General features: G+C 55.2%; 1 protein-coding gene across 2 annotated transcripts in view; it reads right to left on the bottom strand.

The window, feature by feature from the left end:
- The window catches only part of REPS2 (RALBP1 associated Eps domain containing 2), an 84,132-nt gene extending 78,293 nt beyond the window's left edge, over positions 1-5,839 (bottom strand). Inside the window, exon 1 of one of the 2 annotated variants that reach the window (XM_068169172.1) lies at positions 5,602-5,839. In XM_068169172.1, coding sequence (XP_068025273.1) covers positions 5,602-5,808 — 207 coding nt within the window. In that variant the 5' untranslated portion in view covers positions 5,809-5,839. The remainder of the gene's footprint in view (positions 1-5,601) is intronic. The other variant, XM_068169173.1, reaches the window with a different exon arrangement.
- Positions 5,840-12,066: the final 6,227 nt, after the last annotated feature.

The following is a 12,066-nucleotide window of genomic DNA, read 5'->3' as shown; positions in this document are numbered from 1 at the left end:
GCCATCAGCAACCATCCTGTCCTGTCCCTGCCAGGCCCTTCTGTAGCAGGCTCTGAAGTGTCTGACATTCTTAACCTCAGTGCTAACTCCAGCCATTTCCCAGATAGCTCCTGCTGAGTTCACTCTCTGAGCCCTTCTTTAAGGGAAATGGAAGAGCTCCAACTTCTGCTGCAGCCTGCTGCCCAGCAGAAAAGCTGGAGCTGGCCTTCAGGAGCCTGGCTGGGAGCAATCTGTCTTCAAGCACTGCATCCTTCAGCAAGACCCAGGACCCTCGGGTGCACACCATCTGCTGCCACTGACCTGGCTGCTCTTGGATGTCTTCCACTGATTCCAGCACTTCCTCCTCTGGCACAGGCTCTCACATTCCCTCTCTGCTCTCTCTCACCTAGCCTCTTTCATGTGAGGAACCTCTTGGGCCAAGCCAGACAGCTTTAAACCAAACCTAAACCTTGCTTCTTTGCTCTCCAGGGCACTGCTGCTCCCCCAGGAACTCACACAGTCACACAGCAGAACTCCAGCAGGGAGGGACCCACTGCAGAGGGACTCAGAGATATTTACTGTAAGACCTGCCCTTCAGTATCTGAAGTGCAAGGTCCTGCATCTGGGTCTGGCCAGTCCCAGGCTGGGTGCAGAGTGGATTCCAGCTCTGGGGTCCCCAGCAGGAGAAGGATGCAGAGCTGCTGGAGGGAGGCCAGAGGAGGCCACAAAGATGCTCCAAGGGCTGGAGCAGCTCTGCTGTGAGCACAGGCTGAGGGAGCTGGGGGTGTTCAGCCTGCAGAAGAGAAGGCTCCAGGGGCACCTCAGAGCTGCCTGCCAGGAGCTGAAGGCATCCTGCAGGAAGGCTGCAGAGAGACTTTTGCTGAGGGGGGCTGGAGCCAGGCCAAGGGGGAATGGTTTGGAGCTGAGGCACAGCAGGGTCAGAGTGGAGCTGAGGAAAAAGTTGTTGAGTGTGAGGGTGGTGAGAGTCTGGCACCAGCTGCCCAGGGAGGCTGTGGCTGCCTCCTTCTTGGGGGTGTTGAAGGCCAGGCTGGATGAGGCCTTGAGCAGCTGAGTGGAGCTGAGAGGAGTCCCTGGGCATGGTGGGGAGCTTGGAGGAGCTGAGCTCTGACCTCCCTTCCAAGCTGAGCCAGTCTAAGATCCTATGACTTCAGTCTAGACTGCAAACCCTGCCATTATAGTTAAGGGGGATGGAAGATGTCCTGTGATGTTTGGAAGCATCCTCCTGATCAACCAGAAATCTCCAAGAACATATAAAGGGAAGGCTCTTCCTTTCCCCAAGATTCATCCCACTCATTGCACAAGTACAGATCCCTGAAGACAGCAGCACAAGGTTCAAGACTTTGCCATGGCACTGACTGCCCGTCCTGGAAGCACACTGATGTGTAAAGCTGCTCCTCAGTGAATACCTTGAGAATAAAAAGCTGGAACTTGCACACTGCTTAGAAAGTGAACCACAGCTGCCTCTTGCTACAGCTCACACAAGGCACAGGGAACACTGCTAAGTACTTTCTGCATTGTGCAGCTTCTGCTGAGGAGAAACCCACAACAGGCTTCCAGTCCAAAGCTCCCTGTTTGTGGCATGGCAAAGCTCAGCATGACCACATCTCAGCCAGTCAGTAGGGATGCCTGTACAGGAAGCACTCACTGCCAGGTGTGCAGGCACTCTGCTCTCCTGAGACCCAGCCTAGAGCACTGCCTCCAGTTCTGCTGCTCCCCAGCAGAAGGAGGACCTGGAGCTGCTGGAGAGGGTCCAGAGGAGGCCACCAAAGTGATCAGAGGGCTGCAGAATCTCCCCTGTGGGGACAGGCTGAGAGAGTTGGGACCACATTTCAGTATTTGAAAGGGACCTAGAGGAAGGCTGGGGAGGGACTGCTTGGGGGGATAGAACAAGGGGCAATGGCTTGAAACTGGAGCAGAGGGCATTTAGATTGGACATCAAGAGGCAGTTCTTTACTGTGAGAGTGCTGAAATACTGGAACAGGCTGCCTAGGGAGGTGCTTGAGGCCCCTGGAGACATTCAAGCGCAGCCTGGGCAGCCTGCTCTGGCTGGAGGTGTCCCTGCTGCCTGCAGGGGGGTTGGACAGGATGTCCTTGGAGGATCCCTTCCAACCCAGTGCAGCCTGTGACTGTGAATCTCTGCCTTGTTCCCAGGATTGTGAGAATGGGGGGGGGGGGGGAGGGGAGGGAGTGGAGAAGGGTTAACCAGAAACTATTAGACTGCATTTCTGGGGGAGGATAAAACACAAAACATCAGCAAATATCTCCAACAACGTTGCAGGGCTTCCCTAGCAGAAGAGCCACATTGCCCACTTGGTTTTCAAACACAGTAATATTTTCTTGGTTATTTTTTCCTTAAGTTCTAGTCACTGTTAGCAAGAACATCTGTCAGCAGTGGGCTGTGAGGACAGGCACTGCAGCCACAGAAGAACATCTGTCAGCAGTGGGCTGTGAGGACAGGCACTGCAGCCACAGAAGAACATCTGTCAGCAGTGGGCTGTGAGGAACAGAACAGAGTAGAATAGAATAGAACAGAACAGAATAGAATAGACCAGACCAGACCAGGTTGGAAGATCATTGAGTCCAACCTATCATCCAACACTATCTAATCAACTAAACCATTGCACCAAGCACCCCATCCAGTCTCCTCCTGAACATCTCCAGTGATGGGGACTCCACCACCTCCCTGGGCAGCACATTCCAATGGCCAATCTCTCTTTCTATGAAGAGCTTCTTCATAACATGCAGCCTAAACCTCCCCTGGCACAGCTTGAGACTGTGTCCTCTTGTTCTGGTGCTGGTTGCCTGGGAGAAGAGACAGGCACTGCAGCCACAGGAGAACATCTGTCAGCAATGGGCTTTGAGGACAGGCACTGCAGTCACAGAAGAGAATGCAACTGAGTTTAATGCCATATAAAGAAGAGAGGCAAGGCAGGAAGGAGGTAAAGAAACAGCCCCAGCTCCCACAGGCCTTACTGCCTGAATATTCCTGAAGCCAATGACAGGTTTGGTTCCCAGTAACACTCTCCTCACAGCCTAAATATACCTGGAAATAATCCACAAGAGTAACAAAAAAACCCCAACATGAGCACTGAACCCACCCAACACTTCCAGGCCTGAAGTCAAACATTGCCATCAAAATGATCCCCAGAAGAGGCTCTGATAGCACCATGATAATAAATTTCACATGAATGAGAGGGTAAGGAACTACACAGTGAAAATAAGGAGGGGGTTTTTTGTTCATATTCTTTGGAGAATGAAGTAACTGATAGCAAAGTCACACATATTACAGCATCACAGTGCATTAGAGCTTGGAAGGGAGCTGCAGAGAGCAGCCAGGCCAAGCCCCCTGCCACAGCAGGAGCACCCAGGGCAGCTCCCACAGCAACACAGCCAGCTGCCTTTGCAATGCCTCCACACAAGGAGACTCCACAACCTCTCTGGGCAGCCTGCTCCAGCCCTCTCACACCCTCACAGCCAAAAAGTTTCTCCTCATGTTGAGCTGAAATCTTTGTTCAAGCTTGAACCTGTTGTTCCTTGTCTTATTATTGTGCACCACCCAAAAGAGCTTGGCCCCCTCCACTTGACCCCCACCCCTCAGCTCTTGATAGGCATTGATCAGATCCCCTCTCAGCCTTCTCCTCCCCAGACTAGACAGCCCCAGGGCTCTCAGTCTCTCTTCACAGGGGAGATGCTCAAGTCCCCTAAGCATCCTCATGGCTCTCCCTTGGACCCTCTCCAGCAGGTTTGTTTCAACTCAGGACGTTGCTGTCCACTTCCCCTTAGTACATCAGAGCCAGGTAGGTAGTTGTTAAGCTTTTGAGGAGCACTGCTGGGTAAGACTGCTGCCTGAAACAGCTGGGGAGCTTTCAGCTGAAATCACAAGGTCAGTAAAGCATCAAGCCTCTCTCCACAGCAGAGATGCTCAAGTCCCCTAATCATCCTCCTGGCTCTCTGTTGGACTCTCTCCAGCAGGTCTCTGTCTCTCTTGAACTGGGGAGCCCAGAACTGGACACAGTATTGCAGGAGCGGTCTCAGCAGAGCAGAGGGGGAGAAGAACCTCCCTAGCCCTGCTGGCCACACTTCTTGATGCTCCCCAGGACCCCATTGGTATTCTTGGCCCCCAGGGCACATTGCTGTCCCATGCAGAACTTGCTGCCCACCAGCACACCCAGGTCTTTCTCCATGGAGCGGCTTTCCAGCAGGGCAGCTCCTAACCAAGCTTTTAACAAGTTTCTTAAACATGCCTTTTTATCTGAAATTAAATGCCCAGTTTCTACAAAAGACCTACTCTTGGTGCCAGATCTGTGTGGAAGCTCTGCTTCCATCACTCAATTGAACTGCAAGCCCCAGCCCAAAGTGGGGCTCCAAAGGAAGCAGCACTTCAGTGTTCATTAACACTTTTGTTAACACAGGCTGGGTAAAACAGCACAAGAGAGGAAAAATGTTCTTGGACTATCCTTACTTTCCCTCACAGTCACCTGTGAATGTAGAAATCCTGACAATATGACCTGGCAGCTATCACAAAAGGAGGAGAAGAGTTTAGTACCTGGGTTTAACTCTAACTTTGGTCCAATTTTTGAGGTTAACTTTTTTCTCCCTCATTAAACAGACTACTGCAGGACAGAATCCCTGTAAATAAAAGTAAACTAGGGACAGCCTCCTTCTCTGTAGCTTATTGTCTGAAGTATTATGCAACTACAGCACGTTAGTCACATTGCTAATCCACAGGTGGAGAAGACCAGACCACAGAGCCGGTTCTGCCCTGGACAGCACAAAGCCTTCTCCTTACCCTGACCAAGCACTTCCTCAGAACCAAGCCTCGCAGCCTGCGTCGAGCACCTCTGACACTACCCAGCTGCTCTGCCTGTGCCAGAGCCTCCTCCTTCGTACCCCAGCGGCTTTGCTCCCAAGCACAGACATCCACAGGCCCCGGAGTCATTTCACCTACAGGGATGGGTCGTTTTGGGGTTGTTTTTCCACCGAAAAATACACCAGCAACCCCGGCGCCCCCGCCCCAGTGAGCAGGGTTAAGCCAGGAGTGATAGGCATCCCCTGTTCTCCGCCGGCACCGCTGCCTTCACGGTACTCCGGGATCCTTTGGAGGAAGTTAATGACATTACCGATCTGACCCAGGAGACCGCAATCCAGCCGCAGCGCCTCACGCCCGCTCCGGTGACTCCGGTGTCAAAGCCTGCCCGAACGGCACGCCGCCGGTCCCGGACAGCATGCGGGGGGGGGGGGGAAGCAGGAACGCGGCTACCGAAGGCTGCCGGTAGGTCTCAGGAGCTTGTTTGCCAACGGCAAGCGGACACAAAGCGGCCCCAGGCACCGCCATGCAGGCTGCCGCGGCGAGGAGCCGCTGCCCCGCTCCGCTCCGCTCCGCCGTCCGCACGCCGCCGCACTACGCCCGGAGCCGCCGCTCGTCCCGGCCCCGCGGGCAGCGCAGGGGGCGCCGGAGCCCCGGCCCGCCGCGCAGCCCCCAACTTTCCGGCGCAGCCCCTCTCCCTCGGGGCTGTGAGGGAGCGGCTCCCGTCCCGCCTCCGTCCCCCGACCCTCCGCACCCCGCAACTCGCAAGCGCCGCCGGCCGCCCCCTGCCCCACCTGGTGCAGCGTGTCCGGGGGCAGCTGGGAGGCCCGGAACAGCTCGCCCACGCTGCTGCCCCCCGCCGCCGCCTCGGGGGGCGGGCAGCACCGCGAGAAGAGCTCGGAGTAGCGCTGCTGCTCGCTCTCGCTCAGCGCCAGGAGCACTCCGCCGCTGCCGGCGGGGCTGGCGGCGCCGCCGGACCCCCCGGCCGGCCCCTGCTCCATGGCGGGGGTGCCGCAGGCAGAGCCGCACAGCGGGGCAGCGGCCGCCGGTGAGGGGGGTGGGAGGTGGCGGCGGACGGGCGGGCGAGAGGCGGGACCGCGCTGCGGCGGGGAAGGTGCAGGCGCCACCTCCCAGCCGGTGCGGGCCCCGCGCCGCCGCCGGGAGACGCTCCCGCAGCCGGCCCTGCTCAGCCCCCGCTCGCCCCGCACCCAGCGGCCCTGCTGGGCTCCCCGCCGGCCGCGGCTCCCCCACGCCCGCGCCGGTTGTGTTTGTTGTCTTTTTTTAGTCTTGTTCTTTTCTTTTCCTCCTCCCCCCCCCCCCCCCCCCTTCTCTCTTCAGTTGAGTCCTGTGCGACCTGCTGGAGCGTGTCCAGAGAAGGGCCACGGGGATGAGCAGAGGGCTGGAGCTCCTCTGTTAAGGAGACAGACTGAGGGAGTTCGAGCTATTCAGACTGGAGAGGAGAAGGCTCCCAGGAGACCTTCTTGTGGCCTTCCAGGCTCTGAAGGGGGCTCCAAGAAAGCTGGGGAGGGACTTTTGAGGCGGTCAGGGAGTGATAGGACTGGGGGGGATGGAGCAAAAGTGGAAGTGGGGAGATTGAGCTTGGATGTGAGGAAGAAGTTGTTGGCCATGAGGGTGGTGAGAGACTGGCAGAGGTTGCCCAGGGAGGTGGTGGAAGCCTCCTGCCTGGAGGTGTTTGCAGCCAGGCTGGCTGTGGCTGTGAGCAACCTGCTGTAGTGTGAGGTGTCCCTGCCCATGGCAGGGGGTGTGGAACTGGAAGCTCCTTGAGGTCTTTTCCAACCCTGACAATTCTGTGATTCTCTGGTCCTGCTCTAGCAGGGGGTTGGACTCAATGATCTTTGGAGGTCCCCTCCAACCCCTAGCATCCTGTGATGCGGTTCTAAGCTGCAGCCTGGACCACCTGCACTTGCCACCATTGGCTGCGGGGTGGGGACACTGTCACTGTGCCACGGGGCAGACCCATGGGCACCCAGACAGACACCCAGCACCACAGAGGCAGCATGGAAAGCTCTCAGCTGGCTTGGTGCCACCCATCTCACCCATCTCATCTTTGCCGTGCCCCTCTCAGCCCTCCCGGGATTGCCACCCTGCCCCTCTCTGGGGGCTGTGCAGAGGCAGTGCAGCAGAACCCATTTCCCCCCCCCCAGATACAAGGGGGAGGGAGGATGCTGCGTGGGTGCTGCAGCGGTGTGACACCTGTGAATTGGGTCCTAATGGGTCAGCCACCTTGGTTTAACACAGAAGCATCTGACTGTGTTCTCTCTATTTTGTGCTTTAACAGGGAGAGGACAGAGTCCCCTGTTTCTGCAGACAAGACTCCTCTTTTTCACTCCTCAGGCAGCAGTGAATCACACTGTGAATCTTCCCCTTGGAGGCTGAGTACTTCCTTAACAGCCAGCTCATCAGCCAAGGTGGGAGGGCTGGGTACATGATAGAATCAATAAGGTTAGAAAAGACCTCAGAGATCATCAAGTCCAACCTGTCACCCAGCACCTCATGACTACTAAACCATGGCACCAAGTGCCACATCCTATCCCCTCTTGAACACCTCCAGGGATGGGGACTCCACCACCTCCCTGGGCAGCACATCCCAATGGCCAATCTCTCTTGCTGGGAAGAACTTTCTCCTCACCTCCAGCCTAAACCTCCCCTGGCACAGCTTGAGACTGTGTCCTCTTGTTCTGGTGCTGGGTGCCTGGGAGAAGAGACCAACCCCCACCTGGCTACAGCCTCCCTTCAGGGAGTTGGAGAGAGCAAGAAGGTCTCCCCTGAGCCTCCTCTTCTCCAGGCTAAGCAACCCCAGCTCCCTCAGCCTCTCCTCACAGGGCTGTGCTCCAGACCCCTCCCCAGCTTTGTTGCCCTTCTCTGGACACCTTCCAGCAGCTCAACATCTTTCCTAAACTGAGGGGCCCAGAACTGGACACAGGACTCCAGGTGTGGCCTAACCAGTGCTGAGCACAGGGCACAATGACTTCCCTGCTCCTGCTGGCCACACTGCTCTGATGCAGGCCAGGATGCCCTTGGCCTTCTTGGCCACTTGGGCACACTGCTGGCTAATCCAACAGAGCTGTTTGTGGCTCCCTAATAACTTCATGTCATTTTACTAGGAAGTACTGGGTTGGAGTGCTATGGAGAAATCTTTGTTCCTTGAAGGACAGGGGACTGGATGATGGCATTTTTTTTCATCTTGAACTTCATCTCCTTTGAAAGGAGGCCAAACCTCTTCAAGAGTCTGAGTCTTGCAGACCAACTTAGTGGCAAAGATCTATAAGAGCTCAGAAAAATCTGTGAGTCCTCCTGAGAAGTCTCTGCAGAGAAGAGACTGAGTGACTCCTGGCCTACTAGGTTCTTTGCTTGGAGATGCCTGAGAGGCTGCTGGACACTTGCTGTCTCTTCAGACAGGTACAAGATCCTACTTGGAGGATGTGGTGCCAGCCATGTGGAGATGATGCAGGGCTTCACCTAACTATTCTCATGAGAGCTGTATAGATAAATATCTTCAAACTGACTTCTGGAGAGCAGCTGCCCTGCTGCTCCATTTGAATGAGAGAAGTGTTGTGCCCACAAGCAAAGGGAAATGCTGCCAACAATCTGTGCATTTGCCTGTGCCTGAAGATCACAGTGTCAGGGGCTGGAAGGGAGCTGCAGAGAGCAGCCAGGCCAAGCCCCCTGCCAGAGCAGGAGCACCCAGGGCAGCTCACACAGCAACGCATCCAGCTGGCTTTGCAATGCCTCCACACAAGGACACTCTACAACCTCTCTGGGCAGCCTGCTCCAGCCCTCTCACACCCTCACAGGGAAAAGGTTTTCCCTTCTCTTCCCCTGGCACCCCCTCTGCTCCAGCTGGCCATCAATATGCTCATCAGTAACTGACCAGTTCAGTACTTAGGATGCTAATGCCTCATCACAGCCAATTCTCCCTTCTCCAACACCCTCTTTCCCCCCCCACTAAGTGCTCCCAGTGTGAAGCATGGCAGGAAGACACTGGAAACACCCAGTGTCCCAGAACAGACTGATCTGGTTTACCAGCCACACCTTCATGCAAACAAAACCATCTGCTTTGGGGTTGGGAAATGCAAAGCTTGCATTCCTATCTCAGAATCACACAGAATCAACCAGGTTGGGAAGAGCCCTCCAAGATCATCAAGTCCAACAGATCGTCCAACCCCATCTAATCAGCTAGACCATGGCACTGCGTGCCTCGTCCCAGTCTCTTCCTAAACACCTCCAGGGACATCCCCCTCTCCTCTGAAACAGCCCAGAGGCTGTGGTCTGAACAGTCCACCCCAGTTTTGTCCCCTCAAGCACGTTGTTTCCAAGACACCACAGAAGTGAAGCCCCACGAGCTGACGGAGGGCAGGGGAAATCCATGCCTCTTATTTCTGCCAAGTGAGGGTGAGCTTATTAATGGTGTGAGCTGAACACCCTGTGGGCATGAGTGCACTTTTGGGGGGAGCAGGGGTGCTCAGGTGCTTGTTTGCCACCACTGAATGGCAGGAGTCCTGCAGCAGTGCCAGCTACACTGAGTTACACTGCTAATCCCAGAACAAGAGGGGCTTTAGATCCACCCTAGGTGCCAGAGCCACTTCATACACTGCAGTGTGCCTGGTGCAGTGGCACTGCCAGTCCTTGCATCCTTCACAGTGAGTGTGAGGGAGTGTGAGCTCAGGCCTGGGGGGCACTTCATGGTAACACAGGCCATCAGGGATGGCCAAGGACAGCCCAAGGGGCACTGGGTGTCAGCTGGAGCAGAGGAGGTGCCAGGGGAAGAGGAAGGAAAGCTTTTTGGCTGTGAGGGTGTGAGAGGGCTGGAGCAGGCTGCCCAGAGAGGTTGTGGAGTCTCCTTGTGTGGAGGTATTGCAAAGCCAGCTGGCTGTGTTGCTGTGTGAGCTGCCCTGGGTGCTCCTGCTGTGGCAGGGGGCTTGGCCTGGCTGCTCTCTGGAGCTCCCTTCCAGCCCCTGGCATTCTGTGGTGCTGTGGTTCCTTCTGGCACATCTCTGCAAACAGTGTATCTTTCACCAGGGCTTCAGTCTTGCTCCCACACACGCTCACACAATTGTCTGCAGGACTGCTGCTGCCTGGCTTGAGAGTAAATCACTGCCTTATGTGGGTGGGGAGGGAAGGAGGACCACACACAGATCCCCCCCACACTCTGATAAGTCAGATCTCAATACAGTTTACATTACTTTTTGTTGTTCTTGGTTTCCCCCCAGCAAACAATAAATCCTTGAATTGTTTTCCTTTCTGATGTGCAGCATGTCTTGGTCAGAGGGAACTTTCCTACCCTGTAATGGAGAAAGTTCTTCCCAGCAAGAGAGATTGGCCATTGGGATGTGCTGCCCAGGGAGGTGGTGGAGTCACCATCCCTGGAGGTGTTCAAGAGGGGATTGGATGTGGCACTTGGTGCCATGGTTTAGTTGTCAGGAGGTGTTGGGTATTAGGTAATAGGTTGGACTTGATGATCTCTGAGGTCTTTTCCACCCTGGTTGATTCTATGATGATCACAACTCCACTGTGACCAGGAAGGGAATTTTCCAGGATGGTTTCCATTAAATTCTATCGAAGTCCCTGGCACTATCTAAAATAACAGCTTCCTGTGGAGTTTGAAAAGAATGGATGTGCACATTTGCTATCTCTTTTAGGTTTGAAGCAAGTTTGAAGCAAGACTCTGCCTTTGCTTTTATATGATGTGCCTGCAAAAAGCCAACAAACCAAGAGCAGACAACAGGGTTCTCCTGTCAGCTGGGCTTCAAGATGAGACAACAGGATTCCTCTGTCACTTGGCTTTAACTCAGGAATTGCACAAAGCCTCCACCAACTAAGACTCCAAGGAGACCTTAGAACAGCCTTCTAGTACCTGAAGGGGACTGCAAGAAAGCTGGGGAGGAACTTTTTACGAGGCTCAAGGCCTCATCCAGCCTGGTGCTGAACACCTCCAGAAAGGAGGCAGCCACAGCCTCCCTGGGCAGCCTGTGCCAGAGTCTCCCCAGCCTCACTGCAAAGAATGTCTTCCTCCTCTCCAGTCTCAACCTGCCCTCCTCAAGCTTCAGTCCATTCCCTCTCATCCTATCACTCCCAGCCCTTGGCAAAAGTCCCTTCCTGGCTTTCCTGTAGCCCCCTTCAGGTACTGGAAGACTGCTCTGAGGTCTCCCTGGAGCCTTCAGAGATTCTTTGTTACTGCTTCAAGGGAGCTATTTTCCAGTTGGATGGCAGTCTTGTCAGACACAGGCAACTGCTGGACACTGAAGGGCAAATAAACTCAGGACATTGTTCCTAACTGACTTGGGAACTACTGCAGGTGGAATGGCAATCACAGAATCACAGAATCACCAAGGTTGGAAGAGACCTCAAAGATCAGCAAGTCCAACCTGTCACCACAGCCCTCATGACTACTAGGCCACAGCTCCAAGTGCCACATCCAATCCCCTCTTGAACACCTCCAGGGATGGGGACTCCACCACCTCCCTGGGCAGCACATTCCAATGGCCAATCTCTCTTGCTGGGAAGAACTTTCTCCTCACCTCCAGCCTAAACCTCCCCTGGCACAGCTTGAGACTGTGTCCTCTTGTTCTGGTGCTGGTTGCTAGAGAGAAGAGACCAACCCCCACCTGGCTACAGCCTCCCTGCAGGCCGTTGTAGAGAGCAAGAAGGTCTCCCCTGAGCCTCCTCTTCTCCAGGCTAAGCAACCCCAGCTGCCTCAGCCTCTCCTCACAGGGCTGTGCTCAAGGCCTCTCCCCAGCCTCGTTGCCCTTTTCTGGTCACGTTCAAGTGTCTCAATATCCTTGCTAAACCGAGGTGCCCAGAACTGTAGCTCAGCAGTGTCACACAGATGTGCAGCAGGAGTGGTTTGCACATGGGAGAATCTTCCCATGGAGAAATATGGGAACAGGGGAATGGGAAAAACTAGAAATGGGAAGATTGAGCTTGGATGTGAGGAAGAAGTTGTTGTCCATGAGGGTGGTGAGAGCCTGGCAGAGGTTGCCCAGGGAGGTGGTGGAAGCCTCCTGCCTGGAGGTGTTTGCAGCCAGGCTGGCTGTGGCTGTGAGCAACCTGCTGTAGTGTGAGGTGTCCCTGGCCATGGCAGGGGGTTGGGACTGGCTGCTCCTTGAGGTCCCTTCCAGCCCTGACTATTCTGTGATTCTCTGATTCTAACATAATCCCTAGAAGGAGAGCTCTAGAGAGAAAAATGATCACTGGCAGAGTAAAAAGCAAAGGCCAGGTTTCAGAAGCCGCTTCCAAAT

The sequence above is a fragment of the Melanerpes formicivorus genome, unplaced genomic scaffold (assembly GCF_026170545.1).
Source record: "Melanerpes formicivorus ecotype bairdi unplaced genomic scaffold, bMelFor1.0.p_v2 SCAF_166, whole genome shotgun sequence".
Classification (NCBI taxonomy): domain Eukaryota; kingdom Metazoa; phylum Chordata; class Aves; order Piciformes; family Picidae; genus Melanerpes; species Melanerpes formicivorus.
This window is presented reverse-complemented; position numbering and strand designations above follow the sequence as displayed.